This window comes from Acipenser ruthenus, chromosome 1 (assembly GCF_902713425.1).
Source record: "Acipenser ruthenus chromosome 1, fAciRut3.2 maternal haplotype, whole genome shotgun sequence".
NCBI classification, from domain to species: Eukaryota; Metazoa; Chordata; class Actinopteri; order Acipenseriformes; family Acipenseridae; genus Acipenser; species Acipenser ruthenus.
This window is the reverse complement of record NC_081189.1, coordinates 98,711,474-98,731,327: the sequence shown is the minus strand read 5'-3', so window position 1 is coordinate 98,731,327 and position 19,854 is coordinate 98,711,474. Positions and strand designations below refer to the sequence as shown.

Below are 19,854 nucleotides of genomic sequence, written 5' to 3'. Positions count from 1 at the left end.
TTGTTCTCTTTTTTTTATATGTGTCTGTGGTGCAAATGTACTGTATGTGTGGAATAACTAAATTATTCTTTATCAGATAGTGTTTGATTCCAGAAAAATGTTTTTGCGTTTGTTTGCGTGACTGGTGGTGTTCAATTACAGTTACCAAGAGTATAGTTTAGGCCACACATTGGTGTTCTATTTCTATTTTTGTACATGTATTTTGTTTGTACTTTCCCAAGAGAAGAAATTACAAGTATTGGTAAGTCCGATAAATTAGGTATGTGTTTTTAGCTTGGATCTTAATTTTGAATTTTCAGTCTTGATTATTGAGAATCCAGGAGAGATCACATGTCGCTTTGCCCTTACAGTAGTTTGTGGTTTATCTAGGAGCAAATTTATCCTCAGGGGTCCCAGGGAACAGCAGAGTGAAGATACACAGAAGCCGTCGCAAAATGTAGAAACTAGCGATCAAAAAGGAATGCGAGTGTGAGCAGAGTGCTTCCAGTTGCTCCACCATGCTTTACTGTTTCACAGTTTTTAGAATTCTCACTTTACACTGCAGGCCAGATTTGAGACCTATGACTGCAGTCGTTTTCCTCGGTTTCTTACTGATGTAATCGTGTATACTTTCATCTTAACTGAGTTGTCAAATTAGTTGGAATGTATTTAATATGGTAATATAATATAATATAATATATCTAAGTGGTTGTACAGCAGTTTAAAATGATCCCACACTGTATTTATTAGAAAAATGAAAAAAAATCCCTTGGTAAAGGAAAGAAACAACAACTTCAGAAATGTATACTGTGCATCTAAGGCATGTTTCTAATCAGAGTAACCCCTCTACCCATAATCCAGATTACCCTATGAAAAATATTAGAAATAGAAATACATACTAGTATAGCTGATTATTTTAGTGGTCTGCTGAATGCCGTTATCTCGTGCTACTAGAGCAGTCTGTATGGTTGATTTATAATTATATATATAAACATAACATTCTTCCTGATTTATTTGAGTATGTGAGCTCTCTGTTATCTGTGAGGGCCGCTGAAGGTGTTTTATTTTGTGTCTCTTGGTTTCGTCTGTGAGTATTAGAGGATTGAAGTCTTATAAAAACAACTGAAAGAGAGCTTTGAACACGTCCTGTCTTCCTTGAAGATTTAGCTTTATTAGTTTACCCTTAATATGCCCTGCTCTGTGAGAAACCAATTAACAAGTGGCTTGGTGAAGCATGAAGATTTGCACTACACACACTGATCAATGTGTTGAGTGTTTTGCATTCCAATATACTACTTACATTTTTTGATATATTAACCAATATAGAACTAAGCACCATTACGCCACAGAAAAGCACAAAGTTGGTTTGCTTGTAAAGCAGTCCTATTTACTGCCTTAAAGCAGGTGTGTTGGCAGTTATATTACATTTTTTTCAAAGAAACAGATAAAGCGGTTTGGTATTGTATTACTGGTATATGTTGTGGCATGAAATAGGCTCATACTGTGGGGAAATAGTGCTGGCATAGCTCTGTAGTTGTCGGTACATCTCTACAGTTACAGGCAGACAGATAACTGGGATTTTCCACTACAAAAAAAAAAAAAGCAATGCGAAATTAAATAAACAGCAACAAGAAGAAATTAATGCAGAACAAATTTAGATTGGCTCAGTATAACATTAATTCTTGAATACCGAAAAAAGTACTGTTATTTTTGTGGCTATCCAAATGTTTGTCCAAAAAAAAGATATGTACTATTTGGAAAGAGGGCTTTAGAGCACCTTTCAGTGAGTGTAATACATTCGTAATATATCATATATAAATGTCACTGAAGTTTGTATCATAAATGTATTGATGTAATCTTGTTTTACTGTTCAAAGGCTTTGGTGTAATTACAATCAAATGAAAGATGCTAATTTGTTAGCTACTACTACTTTTATCTTTTGACCTTTTAATACCTGTAATACAGATACTTGGCATGAGCTGTGGGTCTAGATCAAGGCTTTCTGAAAGCCTTTAATTCCTGTTTTACATTACAGGGAAGACTTTGTCTTGGCTACAGTTTTAACAAGGTGGCACAAGCATGTTTGGTAGTTTAGAAGACAGGAGATATTCTGCTCTTTGACATTTCATGACAGATTGTTTCAGTTACTTTGGCCAAAGTAAACATGCATGATTTAAACTTCAGACAAATAATTTAAAGATTATGTGATGTACCTGGTAGTATGTTTGTTTGTTTTTTTTTGTTTTTGTTTTCTAGGCTAGGTATAATATTAAACAAAAAAAGTTCCTGCCTAAAACAATACAGTACCTGTACAAATTCAGTGAGTCTGCTGAAGCTGCAAAATCAGGATCTCATTCATCTGCCCGAGACAGTTTTGGATTAGCTGCTTACCAAGTGGTATGGTGAATCTATGTTGCTGTGGGTAATGTCATCCTGAGGATGCACACATTAGTAAAAACTTATAACGGTCCCTGCAATTGTGGCCACAATGTCATTTATGATCCATGGAGGCTGGTTCATTATAATTAAAGGGTGGTTTATAACATCCAAAATTGGGCTTTTGAGATCTAGAAAAGCAATAGTGAAAGCAATGTGGTCAGGCACAATCCAACTGCTGTCTCAAGTAATGTTTGGAGAGCTTTATTTACATTCAATATTTAATATTAAGTTTGTTGCACAGCTATGGCCAAAAGTTTTGCACCACCTAGAATTTTATAACTGAGACCGACTGAGATATATATATATATATATATATATATATATATATATATATATATATATATATATATATATATATATATATATATATATGTCCATAATTTAGATCTTTTATTTAACATCATGTAATAAGCAGGTTTCATTTGACCTTTATGAAGCAAAATGAGTTAATTCTATGCATCATTCTATGGGATGATGCAAAACTTTAGTCTGCAATTTAAACACTGTGCAAAGGAAACATATAGCATATCAAGAGGCATTGACTGTGACTGTGTAGAGCCAGCAATCCATCTAGTTAAGCAGATCAAAGTAAGTTTGCATTGGATCGTCATTACCAGATTGCTTCTATCAAGTAACAGTTAAAACAAGGCCATTTGACTTGAACCACCTGTGTTTTCCCAGATGTGCCCTATGAGCACAGCTGCATTTACTGCCTCTAAACAGAATTTTCTACTAGTTTAGTAGTAATGACTGTATTAATATTAAATACTTTTCTCATTGTAATGTCTTTTTCGCTTTTGGAATTGTAGATTCACATTGTATCATTTTCAGTTTCAGTTATCACATCCTGGTAACCTTTTCAAATGAAAAAGTGTGGCCTCAATAAAGCTCTCTGAATCCTGTCTAACCTCCAAGTACAACTGGTACACCAGAGTGTAACCATTAGACCCCCCGCAACATTCTGCAACACACGCTAGTAGAATTAAGAAATACCAGATACAGATGCATGTCTTCCATCCACTAGATCCAGAGTGCTGCCCAGGGGTTATACTCTCTAATAACTAATATTTAATGGCCATAACAAGTTAGTCTTTAAACTGTAATACTGTAAATGTCCATAAAAAACACTATCTCTAGTACAGTTGTGGGGATGTATGTTACAGTTACATTTATATGTGTACATATGGTGGATGTAAGTTGTTCTCATCTAGTTTTTCATGACACAGCTCCATTTTTTTTCAGAATCATACAAAGTTAATAAAACCTGGTTAGTAATTCTTTAACACAAGTCGCATTTACATGTTTACTTGTATATAGAGACATACAGACGTGCTCAAATTTGTTGGTACCCCTCCACAAAAAACGAAGAATGCACAATTTTCTCTGAAATAACTTGAAACTGACAAAAGTAATTGGCATCCATCCATTCCATATTTAATAGAAATCAGACTTTGCTTTTGATTTTTTATTCAACATAATATTGTAAATAATAAAATAAATGAAAATGGCATGGACAAAAATGATGGGACCGCTAACCTAATATTTTGTTGCACAACCTTTAGAGGCAATCACTGCAATCAAACGTTTTCTGTAGCTCTCAATGAGACTTCTGCACCTGTTAACAGGTAGTTTGGCCCACTCTTCCTGAGCAAACTGCTCCAGCTGTCTCAGGTTTGATGGGTGTCTTCTCCAGACTGCAAGTTTCAGCTCTTTCCATAGATGTTCGATAGGATTCAGATCAGGACTCATAGAAGGCCACTTCAGAATAGTCCAATGTTTTGTTCTTATCCATTCTTGGGTGCTTTTAGCTGTGTGTTTTGGGTCATTATCCTGTTGGAGGACCCATGACCTGCGACTGAGACAGAGCTTTCTGACACTGGGCAGTACGTTTCGCTCCAGAATGCCTTGATAATCTTGAGATTTCATTGTGCCCTGCACAGATTCAAGGCACCCTGTGCCAGGCGCAGCAAAGCAGCCCCAAAATATAACCGAGCCTCCTCCATGTTTCACTGTAGGTATGGTGTTCTTTTCTTTGAAAGCTTCATTTTTTCGTCTGTGAACATAGAGCTGATGTGACTTGCCAAAAAGCTCCAGTTTTGACTCATCTGTCCAAAGGACATTCTCCCAGAAGGATTGTGGCTTGTCAATATGCATTTTAGCATATTCCAGTCTGGCTTTTTTATGTTTTTTTGTCAAAAGTGGAGTCCTCCTGGGTCTTCTTCCATGGAGCCCACTTTCGCTCAAATAGCGACGGATGGTGCGATCAGAAACTGACGTACCTTCACCTTGGAGTTCAGCTTGTATCTCTTTGGCAGTTATCCTTGGTTCTTTTTCTACCATTCGCACTATCCTTCTGTTCAATCTGGGGGCGATTTTCCTCTTGCGGCCGCGCCCAGGGAGGTTGGCTACAGTTCCATGGACCTTAAACTTCTTAATAATATTTGCAACTGTTGTCACAGGAACATCAAGCTGCTTGGAGATGGTATTGTAGCCTTTACCTTTACCATGCTTGTCTATTATTTTCTTTCTCCTCAGACAACTTTCCTCAGACAACTCTCTCCTTTGCTTTCTCTGGTCCATGTTCAGTGTGGTGCACACAATGATACCAAACAGCACAGTGACTACTTTTCTCCATTTAAATAGGCTGAATGACTGATTACAAGATTGGAGACATGTGTGATACTAATTAAAGAAACTAATTAGTTTGAAATATCACTATAATCCAATTATTTATTATCTTTTCTAAGGGGTACCAACAAATGTGTCCAGGCCATTTTAGAATATCTTTGTAGAATAAGCAATAATTCATCTTTTTTCACAGCTTCTTTGCTTTATTCTATGACATACCAGGCATGCAAGTATACATGATAAAATAGCTTTTAATTTCATCACTTTTCAGGAGGAATGAAGCATTATTTCAATGAGCTGTAAGGGTACCAACAAATTTGAGCACGTCTGTATGTAGACGCAAGCATTTATAAATCTCTAAAATTTTTTAATTATAATTCAAATGTAATAGTAATGCTTCTTGGCTTTCAATACTGGTTATATATAGATATACTGTACATATATATACCGTTGTAGTCAAAAGATTATATACTCCAAAGGAAATGTATCATTTCTAGAAATTTCTCAAACAAATAATTATAGGAAAAATCTTTTGTAGCAAAAGTTTTGCGTTTGTGGATGAGGGAAAAAAAAGTTACAAGAAACAGATGTCTACAATTATTTATTTCAGCAATATTTTTGCAAAACTCCAAAAATGCTAATTCAAAAGTATTCATACTCTGACAAGGAAAATGAAATTAATAGCTAGTTGAGGCACCTTTAGCAATAATAACCTCTTTTAAACGATTAGGCTATTTGTCAATGAGCTTTTGGCATGATTCTTTAGTGATCTTTGACCATTCTTCAACGCAAAATTGTTCCAGTTCATTCAAATTACGATGACTTCTCTTGTGCACAGCCTTCTTCAACTCATACCAAAGATTCTCAGTTGGATTTAGGTAGAGACTTTGACTAGACCATTAAAGAACCTTGATTTTATTCTTCTTTAACCATTCTGAAGTAGATTTTGATGTGTGATTTGGATCGTTGTTGTGTTGGAATGTCCAATTGCGCTTTAAGCCAAGTGTTGTAGCAGAGGGTTTCAGATCATTGGCCAGTATCTTTTTGTATGCTATGGAATCCATGTATTGGAAATAAATTTCCTGTGCCATTAGTGGAAAAACAGCCCCATAGAAGGATATTACCACCTCCATGCTTGACAGTAGGTATGGTGTTATTTTCTTTGTACGCCTCACCAGATTTTCTCCAAACGTAACGACTATCAGCGTGACCAAATAGCTTGATTTTTGTTTCATCACGCCACAAAACCTTTGACCAGAACTCATATCCATCATTCAAATGCTGTTTTGCAAACTTTAAGTGATTGTCATTGTGACATTTTCCTAAGCGCTTTTCCCTAGGCCTGCGACCGTTGAGACCTTCACCATGCAATACTCGACCTATAGTTGAAATGGAAACCCCAGTCCCACATGCAGCCAATTCACTTTGAATATCTTTGGCAGTCAATCTCGGATTGTTATTAACGTTCCTCGCAATTCTTCTACTTGTTCTTGGGGAAAGAATCTTCTTTCTTCCAGACCGAGGAAGCATTGTTACAGTACCATGAGTCTTGTACTTGATAATAGACACAGTAGTTGAAATTCAGATACTCAAATGCTTGGAAATCTTCTTGTATCCTTATCCAGCTTCATGACAATAAATCATTTTCTGCCTAAGGTCTTCAGATAGCTCTTCATTTTTTCCCATATTGACTTATTGGTAATGACAGCAATCATCCAATGCCTAACCCTGTTATACTCTCTGAGAATGTTCACTTACAATCCAGCATTGTCTAGGCTTTTCTAAAATTAGGTTCTGAATTATCATATTGAAATTTCTAACACCTTGTAGACAATACTATCATAGCATCAAAGGGTATGAATACTATATATATATGTTTGTTTTTTGCAGGCTGACATGATGTTTAGCTCAGGCGTGTTTTGGATGGGTCTTCTCATTATCCCTGTGACATCCCTGCTGTTTGATGTGACGTACAAAGTGTAAGAAAACTCTTTTTCTGTTTGCAGAACTTTATCAATAATTAATTAATAATACATGGTTCTCATGTATCATCAAGTTAATTGTAATTTATAAATACCTTATATTTAAATAGTTAAATAGCTTTCAATAGTTATTTAAAAACAAATACCAATGTAGATTGATGTTGCAATTGGGACGTACAGCTTGTGAATAGTTAATGTGTTTCTAAAGTTGATAAAAAATGTACAGGATATTTATTGTAATTTGTACTGAAGAACATGTAGATTACATCCTAGGAGAAGAAAAACATTTGAGGGTCACTCATTTTTATAATCTGTTATTTATATCAAGTTCCTAATAAGTGTATATCGAATTGAGGTTGAAACAGTGGAGCTGTAATCACCCCTTGTTTTGCAGAGTGAAGAAAAACTGTTTTAAGACTTTGGTGGATGAAGTGCAGGAGTTGGAAGGAAAGTCTCAGGATCCAGGAGCAGTTGTACATGGAAAAGGGTAATTTATGCTGTCGCTTGTAATTTAAACCTAGTAATAGTTCAAAAACCAAAGCTACATAGCCCGCAATATAAACACTACTATAGTAAATACATGAAAAAAGTCCTGTGATGCTTTAGAAGCTATATACCGTAAAACTTCAAATAATTGCTGGGTCTCACATAATCGCCTGTCTCCAATACGCACCAGGTCTGCTCGCAAATACTGTAAATAAACGCCGGGTCTTTATTAAAAGCTGGGTCTCTGTCATTGCCATTGAAGCTGAGGAAGATGAGGAGGAGCTTGAGTGTAATGAACTGCTAATAAGTGACACCAATGAAAGTGACTCTCAGGATTAATAAATAATAATAATAATAGAAAACATAATTTAAGGTAGGCCTACATGTAATGCATATTTGTTTAATGCAGTTATAACGTTATTAAAAGTTTTGATAATTTTAAGCGTGCTGAAAGTAGGCCAGATACAAACCTCTAGGTGTATTTTAATGTGTTTAGTTGTATTAACAATGTACAAGTTTGAGATTAAACAATAAATTATTTTTGATAGTGATACTTATTGCTTGTATTGTTAATTTTTAAAAACATTTTAGAAGTTTGCATTATTATTATTATTATTATTATTATTATTATTATTATTATTATTATTATTATTATTATTATTATTATTCTGTAAGGGTAGCCTACACACCTGTGTTCTGATATCTACAGGGCTATCTTTTAGTGGATTTAACTGTTGTTGTTGTTATTATTATTATTATTATTATTATTATTATTATTATTATTATTATTATTATTATTATTAACAATGGTAGATCTAATTCCGTTTTTAAACACAAATTCGTACTTCTGCTTGATCATTTTCCAACGTTTTGCATACCGTATCCTTATTAACCAGTACATATAAAAACACCGTAATAATACTTTCGCTTTATACTTGCGGGTGTACAATACAATGTAATTTTGTTATAAAACAAAACTGTTACTTAGTTCCCACTAACACACAACTTTGCTGGAATGTTTAAATTGAGTTACAATGTTGCTACAAGGTTGAGTGTTAGCGGCTTCTCAATGACCGCATGAAGCATGTGAAGCTAGTGATCTAATTTTACGGTATGTAATTTTTGTATCAGAATATGGGGATATGTGGATGAACCTGTCCATTTCTATCACACCTTGAACACACAATGGATGTAGGCCATGGTGTGTATGTAGTTATTTTTTCGTTGTGTTGTAACAACAAACAGCACCAAAGTAGAAGAAAGACCAGTCACTGTTCATTCTTTGTCATGACACTGATAGCTCTAGTTTTGTAGGAACAGTCATTTTAAAATGCAGTATCTGTGGTCATTAAATAGAACATCCCCCCCCCCCCCCCCCCCCAACACACACACACAGTAAACACTGTGCCAGTACTTGTTGGAGATTGTACAGTCTTTAAATTATCTTTGTATTGTGCAATCATCGAAAATGATCTTGCTTCTCTTCAAAAGAATTTCAGGAGTGAGACTTTCAATCCCATCTTGATTTTAAACTGGATTGGCCTGTACAAATACTTGGCAAATTCACCATAGTATACAAGACTGACTGCTTCAACCTGTTTATAAAGAAAGCTAACCATTCTAGTGCAAATATGTGTTTGAAATGTTATTTAATAGCCAGTTGCAATAGTTTTGTTTAAAAATACACAGTACCTTTATTACACACACAAAAGCTTATTTTTTAAACATGTGCTATTACAGCAATCTACATTCAAACACGCTAAACAGTAAAAGTCGGTTAACTGGATTGCCCCACTTTTATTTGTGTCAATACTTCTTTGAAGCTTTTTGACAAATGCAGTTGTCAGCCTTGAAGAGTTCAAATTACGAAGGTCAGGGTTGCTGTTTCCCTTTACTGACACTGTCCTGACATTTAATTGCATGATTGATAGCATGATATTGGTTTAAACTGAAATAATGTATCTCTCTCATGTCACAGTGGATTGCTGTTCTGGGCAGTCTTTATAAAGGTGTCCAAATGAAAGATTTTATTTTTAAGCATTGTAAAGTTGATGCTGTTATTTTGGTCTTAAACTAGCGATCTGTTGCACAGACATTGCAATTTAGACTTGGGAATTCTGAGGGGGAGCAAGAAAAACTGAAATAAACGTGAAACTTGGTAATATATACTGTATGTACTCTTCCCCTGGGGGAAACAAAACTTTTAGTATTCGGAAACAAGATGCCATGTGTCAGTGTAAAGGGCCATTTTTTTTCCTGGTTTCCTTGTCAAAGACTAAAAATATTCAAATAGTGGTTCACACTGCTCACTGACAAATTGGGGCCTCATCATAAGACTATACATTTTATGAATTGTGAATGCCGCGTAATATTCAAAATGTACAAAATCTGTATTTTATGGCTCTTTTTTTATGTGTTTGGGCCTGTATTAAATTGCAAAATCAATTATTAAAAAAGTAAATACTAACATTTTGATTTTTAAGAAACAAATGACCAGGATGTGATGCTTCTGATCTTTATTTAACGTGTTTCTGTACCATTCCTCTGCAGCCTCACTGAACGAGCCCAGCTTCTAAAGAATGTCTTTAAGAAGAGCAGTGTCAGCTTGTACCGCTCAGAGTCCATGCAGCAGAATCTGCTCCGTAAGTTAACTCTCCTTTGACCCTTGATAGAGCACACAAGGAGGGGTTTTTATACAGTGTACGGTATGAAAGTCCAAACCCACAGAAATGCCTTTCAATTTTGTGACTCTGTTTTTGATCCCTAACTGGGCTAATTTAAAACAGAAGAACCATTGGGTACCTGGGTGGGATGGTAGGTAAAAGCAAATATGTACAGTATAATGCAACCAGTTTTTTAGGTGGAAATGGACAGTAATAACCACATATGAGATAGACAGGCTATACATACTGTGTTTCGCCATTAGCAGATGCTTGGAATAGTGTTTTCTTACTTTAATTCTGAATTCAGTGTTATTTGTCCATTTCTTGGCACATGCCAGTGCTTGGATTATTATGTCAGTTTTGATAATTCCAAGCAGTTTATAGTGATGTTCCACTGTGAATTGTGATTGCATGCTCCAGTGAGCGTGAAACTGACTAAATCCAAAAAATTCTAAATGGCTGATTTTAGGTTTTTCATGGATGCCTGTGATTTTAATGTAATAAAGCCAGAGTACCACCTCCTTTTACATTGTGTTTCTGTGCATTATAAATATAGAAAGAAAAATACTATTGCATCCTCTTCTATTGCAGATGGCTATGCTTTCTCTCAAGATGAGAATGGAATTGTTTCGCAATCAGAAGTTATACGAGCCTATGACACCACTAAACAAAGACCAGACGAATGGTGAAATATTGTTGCGGGAGCATTGGTTGAAAACAACTTCCACTAGTTCAGCCAGACCAGACTGTGTGTTTGAAAGCTGCGGAAGGTCATAGAAAGACTTTTCTATCCTGTGAAGGTCAATAAACAGATTGTATACTTAAAAAAAAGAGAGAGAGAGAGAGAGAGAGAGAGAGGGAGAGAGAGAGAGAGAGAGAGAGAGAGAGAAAAAAGTGTCACTGCTATAATTGTATTTTGAGCAGACATAAGCAATGTGCAAATGTATTTTAAATAATTCTATCTCACAGTATTAACTCTGATTCCATAAACAGGACTTGCAAGTTGCAATTGTATAATTGGCTCTCATCAAGTATTTAAAGACCATGATATTGGAGAGCTCCGGTTGATCTCTTTTTGTGAAATCTCAAAGTAATTCATGTTTGCCAACAGTAATTGCCAATGAAAGATGGCACATAAATAAGTGGGTATAAACTACCCACTGCTACTCCAGGAGTGTATAGCAACTTTAAATAAAAAGTATGATCTTAAAAGTATTAAAAAATAATAATAAATGTAATTAAAAAATCAGAATAGCCATACTACTAGAATTTCAAATGTTATCCCTGAAGTCTAATTTGCCAAAGAAACTCTTAATTGCATAACAATAACATTTATTAACAGCATTTTAGGCTGTTACTATAAATGTGGTTCTAGAATAAGAAGCAAAGCAAAATGTAGGTCCTGTTTTGAAGACCTTGTGCTTAACACTCCATAGAGTGGGATGTGTACATTGAATGAGCCTGTCCTGGCTGCCGTTTTGGCCCCTGCTTTTAAATCTGTGACTTGGCAGTGTTTAACTATGGCCTTATATGTGCACTTTTCCTTGCCTTTGTTCTAAATCATTGTTTGATTTAGATTTTTTTTTTTCTTTTTAATTAGATGACATGAGGTGTTGATGTGGCTTGCTAAAGTTGTCGTTGTCTATGTGGTTGCTAACTGGAATTATAAAAAGATGTTAAAATTCCTACCATATTTTTCATTTTATTGTTCGTAATGATTTATTGCATTCCATTGGTTTTTTCTGGCCTCCAATAATGTTTCACAATGGTGCCTAATCTAACTAATGTGTGGTATAACCAACAGTATTTAACACATACATCATTAATTAAAAGCTGTTCGAGGTGTTTCAGTATGATCTGTTTTAATCATTAAGTGTCAAATGATGTCAACAAATGCTTGCTGAACGTTTTGTTAATTTTTACAATTTTAAGTACAATACACTTGACATTTAGGGATTCTTTTTTTTTTTTGTTCTTTTTTGATACACAGCCATAAGCACTTCATTTAAATTGAAAAGAATAACATTTTCTTAAGGAGTGTATAAACAACTTTTCAAAACCGAGTACCTTGAAATATAAGTGCCAATAAAAATTTGACTTCAGCAAAACGTTATCATTGGTTTTTAGTATATTTTTTACTAAACTAAATTTGAATAGATCAGATTAAAAAAAGAAAAAACCTGCACACCCTATAATTTTACATTGGCCTGATTTTGTAATGTACTCGACGGTCTACTCAAATGGTGAAAATGTAAACTTGTTTTATTTTTTGACAGTTCTGTCTGTGAGTTTGTACTTCTCTCCCTGTGGGTGGCTCTGTGTTTATTGTTTTTTTTTTGTTTGTCTGCATGAGTTAAATTGTTCTGAATGTGTTTTGTGCTAATGCATGGGGGCACTGGTGCCAATCTTGCTATGTGTCTACAATGTAAGGTTACACTCACTAAAACAAAATATGGTTCCAAAAATAAATGATAAAAAAGTTTGTCCCTGTTCAAACAGTGTTGTATGCATTCTTTACCTTTTGAAATCAAACAGTTGGTGGCACAAATTTAGTTTGGCAATACAATGTATGTATTTGTTGTTGATAGTCGGTCTTTATAAATGGCAGTGTTCAGTAGTCAAAAGCAGGTTGTAGCTCTCTTTTGACATTGTCTACATTAATATGTTGAAGTAAAATAGTGAATTTAGGTGTTTGTTTGAGGAGTTTTTACGTGTTCCTTTTTTTCTATAAAATAAAGGTAAAGGTAAAGCATGGCCTCAACACTGGAGAATGTTTTTCGGAAGACAGATTGTTGCTGCTGTTAAATGCATGTGAAAATCTGTGGTTGCATGAATGGAGTTTCAAATTCAGTATTTATGATACCCCTACCCCCTAGGTGTGGTAATTTCTAAACAAAACACAAATTATTCTTTTTATTTTTTTTTTCTAATAGGTTGCACATTTTGAGTAATGTTCTATAATTTTTTTCTGTGAATCTGCATGTAGCAACTTTTAAATGTCCTGTCTTTAACTGCTGTAAAAACAAATACTGAAATAAACTTTACAACATCAAAATTTAAGGATGTTTGCATTTTTGTTTGACCTTATTTATCATTAACCAGTCATTTTTAATTTAACAAGATATACATTACATGCTCACAAACTGTCAATGTACACTGTAACTTTTATTAAATCTAAGTGGAACAATTAGTATTATGATTATGTGAAGTTATTCAATTGTTAGATTTTTTTTTTCAAACATTTTAGTTTTTGTTTAGATATGTATATCCAAAAGGCTTGAAAACAATGCATTTCCATATTAACAATTTAATTAAAATGACAAGTATTTAAACTGCAAAAACTTCAAATGCAATGAACCTATTTCTTCCAGGGAAGGATGCATTAAAATAGCCACATAGATTGAACAGTAAGTCCCCTGATTTTAACTGGATTTCTCCTCGGCATACTTTTAGGTCCTTGGTAGTACTGTATTCCTACAGATCAGTCCTCTATATACATGCTGTCCTCTATGAAGACAACAGATTGTCAATATCAGTTCACTTGTTCAGTTCACATTTGCAGGTCATTTTTCACTTGCAGTAATATTTGTGTAATATCCTACCACTATCACTTATGAATATTAATACAACTTGAGTCTGAGGTCCTAATAGATTATGATTCATTTTTAGTTTTTTTTTTTAGTTTTTTTTTTTACAATTCATTATTTAGTTACTAGTTTCCTAAGTAGAAAGGCCCCAAGAATGTATCGAAGCAAGTGGATGTTATCGTCTTTATCCAGCATCCAAAGACAGAGCCTATACCTGGGCCAGGTCTGTTTTTACAAAAGAAGGAACGAAAGTCTGTGATGATCAACCACTGCTAAACACAGCATTAGTAGGTTTACTGCAGTATATTCAAAAGCCTAGAATTGACTTCCATTTTGTTGTCATTGTTCAGGCCCCAGTCAGCTCTGGTTGAAATCTGTGAAGCTTTTTCCAGGTGTGAATGGTTCTGGTTGTAAGGGGTAAGGGAAATACTGCTGCGGGAGCAGGAACCCAGAGGGCTGAGCGAGGTGGAGAGGATGAGGAGTCTGCAGGCTCCCTGGTGAGGTGTAGGGGGGTGGAGGAGCTGACACAAGGCAGCTGTGTCCCGGCTCGGTTCTACCGATAGAGAACCTGCGAATGGACCCTCCTGTGGAGCTGGAGCTTGTCGCTGTGCTCGACTGCCTGGAGGGAGTCCTCAGACTGGTCGTGGTTAAAATCATAGGGATAGTTTCCGTCTGGCAGCTTCGAAGGGAGAATCTGATTGGCTGCTGGGTGCTTTGCTTTGGTCTCAAACAGGTGCAGCAGTAAACGGCCACCAGAGAGCCCACAATGATGAAGGCAATGAAGATGGATCCAACGACAAGGAATGGCACGTAAACTGGTTCTGTTTGAAAAGACATGGCAGAACATTAGTATAAAGGAATCCTGAGAATTACAAGTCATAGGGTTTTTTTTTAAATAACCTTTAATTGGATAGTAAAAGGGTGGACAACAATTCTGAAAGATGGAAACACATTATAGGCAGATTTAGATATAATACTGTGTACATTTTTCAGAAATGTGTTCAGCAAATATATACAGCATATTGTATGAAGACACCATGAACCAGCAAGACCCGACTGTGTGAAATGGACAAGGATAAACCCTGTCATTATTCACTTCTGTACTCTGTGTTGAGTTATGATGTAACAGCTGTACTCTTTGTGTTGAGTGTATCTGTCAACGAGATCTTAGACTGTCAAAGTGGCTTGGCAAAGTTGAATATGCATTTCCAGTTAATATTAGCATATGATTTTAGATTGCAATTGATAAGAAACCCTTCCGAAAAGTCCACAATACCAGCAGTTAATATATCTATGCATTAAAATAAATTAGTGATTTTAAATAGTAAACATTATTGTTTTATTATTTGTGTAATGTCATTGTTGCCTTTAGCTGTGATTTACTGTTTTTTTATTAAGTTTGTAAAAAAAAAAATAGTATCTAAGTTGAAACCGAACAAAGTGAAAACAAAATGTATTTTAACTTTTTTTGGACAAATTGCATAGTTGAAGGGCGTCTGATATAACTATTTTCGTTGACTTTACTGCTGCTTTGAAATTCGGGGGCCCAGTTCTTTTTATGGGGTTATTAGGTTTGTTTGGTATCATCTTCGGAACGTGAGGTGACGCTTTATCTGTGATTGTATCTATCCGGTTCACTTTCACATCAGGGGGCCCCTATTTCTTTCCCTTTACGCATTGCCAAAGTGCTGTCAAGCTTATCAACCCCATAGCTATCTCATCTCCTGTCACATCAATTACAAACGTGGAGTATGTCAGCTATGCTATCTTTTAGTGTCGCTTAATTATTTTCTTTTATTTTTCTTCACAGTTTATAATATGCCCTACTATGAAGCTTGCCGCCGTGCTGTTGTCAAAATATTAAAACTAAATAATAAACAAAAAATAAACGTAATTAGGAAACAAATTAAACTGCCTACACAGTTGCATAGGTGATTTCATTCATAAACGCTTAAGATATACTGTGTGTTTTCTAGGATAAGAAAACAAACCATATTGTATTTTAATAGCCTAATTGAGAAACCAATGAAAATATTAAATAGTTATTAATTTCATAATTTTAAACAAGCGGTCTTGAGAGTAATTTTGAAATTTTTAACGACTTTATTTATTTATTATTTGTTTTAAGGCTGCACCTTGTGCATCACAAAACGTTAAACAACGTAACTTCAAGAAAAACTTGCGAATGTATAGTGTTGTTGCTTCGATATAAAATGGGTGCTATTAATTTATTGTTTTATTTATTTGTATAGCCTATTTTTAGTTTTTTTTAAAATATAACTTTAAAACATTAATATATTTCTATATAATTAACAGCAAAGACAGGATCCGACTGGTTTATTCTTCAGCCCTGAAGAAGAAAATGTAGGCAACAGTATTAGTAGGCGAATCTAGCGGTGTAATTTATCAAAGTATCCTGGGTATTGTGGAGCGTGTTTTTTATATTGTTTGTTTGTTTGTTTTACTATTTGTAATAAGCTGTAGGTTAAAATCCCAGGTGCGGGACACTGCTGCTGTACCCTTGAGCAAGGTACTTTACCTAGATTGCTCCAGTAAAAACCCAACTGTATAAATGGGTAATTGTATGTAAAAATAATGTGTAAAAAATAATGTGATATCTTATAACAATTGTAAGTCGCCCTGGATAAGGGCGTCTGCTAAGAAATATAATAATAATAATAATAATAATAATAATAATAATAATAATAATAATAATAATAATACAATTACAAACCAATAATGCATTTTAATTGGTGCTAATGTCTAGAAGGATGTTTAATAAGCAAATCTTACGGCTACTATAGTTTACATTTTTAAATGTAAAGATAACAGACTACATGCTAAAATTGTAATTTCTATTAAAATAAATTCGTGTAGCGAGTTTCTTTTCAAATAGAAACATTCTTATTTCCCAGCCACAATACTGACAAATACCTTCGTAAAAGTTTCTATTTCTCTTACCTGCACTTTAATATGATGCCCTACTGCTATAACTTTGTGTGTCTATCAATAACTGTAGGTGATTCAACCGGTATGTTCTGAAACGGCTTTTCTTTACTTTTCATTTTGTTTATTTATGTCTGTATTCAAATAAAAAACGCAATCCTCGGTTTTTGCAAACAATATTGTATTGGATAGGCTATAGTCAGTTCAACGTGATGATAGTAGGATAACCAAGTAATGGAAATAGAAAGCAAAGGTTATATTTATTTTATTATATTATTATCCATGTTAGATTGTTGTGATAATGCAACAATCATGGAAAAACACAGACATTTAACACAAAATGTCAGTTTTCCTTTATAGAACATGTTTAATGAATGTAAAGTATTTTTGTACCATATTTTTGTACCATTTAAATACATTTGCTAAATGAGTTGGACAAATTAAAAAATGCAGGCTGATCATTGTAGGTATTTTATTGCCATTAGTTGTAATACAGTAAATACATAAATAGGTAATACCTACAAAAAAACAACATTTTCTAAACGTTTTCTAAAAGGTCCAGTGCACAAAATAAACATTAAATAAAATAACACAACTGCCATGTCAACAATATGCAATATTTATATTATATTTGCAAAGCTTCCAGCTTAAGGGTTTTCTTTTATAACTCCGCTAATATGTTTCTGTATTATTGTATGTAGATGATACGTGTGTGTGTGTGTGTGTGTGTGTGTGTGTGTGTGTGTGTGTGTTTGTGTGTGTGTGTGTTTATGCAATCTATGCTCTACTGTATATAGCAAAAACTTTCCCAAAGTTTTATTTATTTGTTTGTTTGTTTATTTATTTATTTATTTATTTATTTATTTGGCAGACGCCTTTATCCAAGACGACTTACTGGTGTTACAGGGCAAGGTCAATGTACCTATACTGCTTCTAGTTTTTTCAATGGTTGGGAGAAATTCAATTTGGAAACTGGTTGAAGAGGAAGTTTTATCTATTTATTTATCTATATTAAGAATAAGATTTTTTTTTTCAATGAAAACAGTCATTTTCTTCACTTGTAGTACTACACACTTATTTTGACAGGTCAATAAATTGTGTGTTGCCCACATGCAGACACATATAAATAGCTGCTTTCAATATACTTACGTGCTGCAAATTCTGTATTCTCCAGCTCCCTGTCATTTGTGCAACTGCCCTGGTCCAGTCTAGCATCCGCGGCTGCACAGCAATATCTGAGAGAGCACGAGCCACAGCAAACAGTAGCGTCCAAAGTGTCGAAATCCTCCGGACACTGAAATCCTTCGTGGTAATTCCCATTACTGTCCACCCAGCCATGGCAGAACTCTCCGTGGGCGTCCGAGGTCCTCAGGTTCCAGAAGAAATATCCCAGCAAAAGGCAGTGCAACAAAGACAACATCCTAGGATCTGGTTTAAACAGTTTATTTACTTGCGGGAGTTGTTATTCTCTTGTTTGTTTGTTTGTGTACAGTACTGTACTGTGGCATTGGCTGTTTTGAAGAAACAGCACTTGATAAAGTTGAGTATCCTGCGAGGTGGTGAAGTACACTAAACATGCAGCTACACACACAGTGGAGCTCTGCAGACGATTTGGGGAAAAAGTAACACAAAAAAAACTATTTTGTTAACTGACACTTGGTTGTCATAGTATTGTCATGGTATTTTGCCTCATCAAATTTCAACAAATAGTCTCAGAAAAACAGGTATTACTATTACACCATGTAAAAATACAGTGTTGTCTAGTAAATGTGTATTATAGGTTACATATACTAGTTTAACCACGCGGATGTAAACCAAAACAAATGATATACATTGCGAAAGAAAGTTCCGTTTACGTTTTGACACTTCGGCTGGTCTTTGAAAATTCCAACAAAACTTTAAATTAGGCAAAATGCAACAAGCAAATACCGAGGTCTCCAGATGCCGCTACCTAATAAACTATTAACAGCTATGCAATACAAATGATGCTATGTGCAATAAATGTGTTATTTAGTTATTTATTTATTTTTTCTTCTGTAATATTAGTGTTAATGATCCTCTACCTGTGTGACCTATCACATCGCTTTCTGTGAGTCGCACTGCAGCTTCATTTCAAACTGGTTGCTTTTGTGAGTCAGAATTGAAACGTGCACGCCCCTGGTCTACTACCGAGACGTGCGCATTCATGTTACGGGGCTGCTGGTACATGCAAAAAGGAATGTACGAGAGGGTTTTGAAAAAGCTTGAGATAAGTAAGCGTGACTTCTTGGAAATGTTGTTTTTAATTTTGCGTAAAGCAACTATTTCATATTTTAGGCAGCGTCAATTTAATACACGGAATATAACCATACGGATAACATTTTTAAATCTAGCATTCAAAACATTAAATAATGAAATTAATAAAGTTGCTAGCAATTCATAAGAATCATTCAGGACTGGTGCCCTCAGAGTCAGAGTTAGTCAAACGCAGATGACATCTTGGAACCTCCCAATCGACGATGACAGCAGTTTTCATCAGGGAAAGTTCTAAATTCTAAATGAAATAAGATGTTGTGGCCAGAGAAGACGCCTTTGTGCATGATTTGTAAGCAATGAACCGTGTAAATGACCACTTGTGTTGTACCTTTTTTCCAAAGGCTAGAATAACCATTTCGTCCCTTGATTGATATGTATTGCCGTATGTATTTCCATATCTTCAAATGCACAGTTCAAAGCATCAATTTTTTTCAAAAGTCTCCAATTATATTTTGTATTTTCGCCCGTCCCAAATTTGGTTGCACACACTCGTAGCGTTTTACTGAACTGGAAAATCTCAGGACAGAGCAATTGTAATATTATGGTTTATTGTGAAGACTGTATTGCTTTGAGGCGAATACCCTGGAAATGCTGTATCAATTCTAACATAACACTGAAATGGACGATCCGCACGGGATTAAAAAGACACAGGACGCTTGATTTTGAGATTTTATAGAAGGTCCCGATGTCTTGTGAAAAAATCAGACCTCAGAAAATTATCCGTGATAAAAAGAAATGGACGGTCCACACAGGACTAAATTTCGCCGATGTCAGTTAAAATTCCGAAACCACCTATCTATGTGGTGATTTTTAATCCCCTGCGAATCTGGCTATAAACTGTGTTTTTAT

General features: G+C 34.9%; 2 protein-coding genes across 2 annotated transcripts in view; one reads left to right on the top strand and one right to left on the bottom strand.

Annotated features, from left to right (window-relative positions):
* The window catches only part of LOC117421527 (phospholipid-transporting ATPase IA), a 132,821-nt gene extending 121,761 nt beyond the window's left edge, over positions 1 to 11,060 (top strand). The window contains exons 33-36 of the mRNA XM_034036040.3: positions 6,937 to 7,025; positions 7,423 to 7,515; positions 10,065 to 10,156; positions 10,769 to 11,060. Coding sequence (XP_033891931.1) covers positions 6,937 to 7,025; positions 7,423 to 7,515; positions 10,065 to 10,156; positions 10,769 to 10,866 — 372 coding nt within the window. The 3' untranslated portion in view covers positions 10,867 to 11,060. The remainder of the gene's footprint in view (positions 1 to 6,936; positions 7,026 to 7,422; positions 7,516 to 10,064; positions 10,157 to 10,768) is intronic.
* A 2,779-nt stretch (positions 11,061 to 13,839) lies between these two features.
* shisa3 (shisa family member 3) lies at positions 13,840 to 18,798 on the bottom strand. Its single transcript, XM_034033971.3, has 2 exons — positions 17,860 to 18,798; positions 13,840 to 14,585 (listed from the first exon to the last, which is right to left on the bottom strand). The coding sequence occupies exons 1-2, from the start codon at positions 18,128 to 18,130 to the stop codon at positions 14,122 to 14,124; spliced, it is 735 nt and encodes a 244-aa protein (XP_033889862.1). The 5' UTR covers positions 18,131 to 18,798; the 3' UTR covers positions 13,840 to 14,121.
* Between the last annotated feature and the right edge of the window lie 1,056 nt (positions 18,799 to 19,854).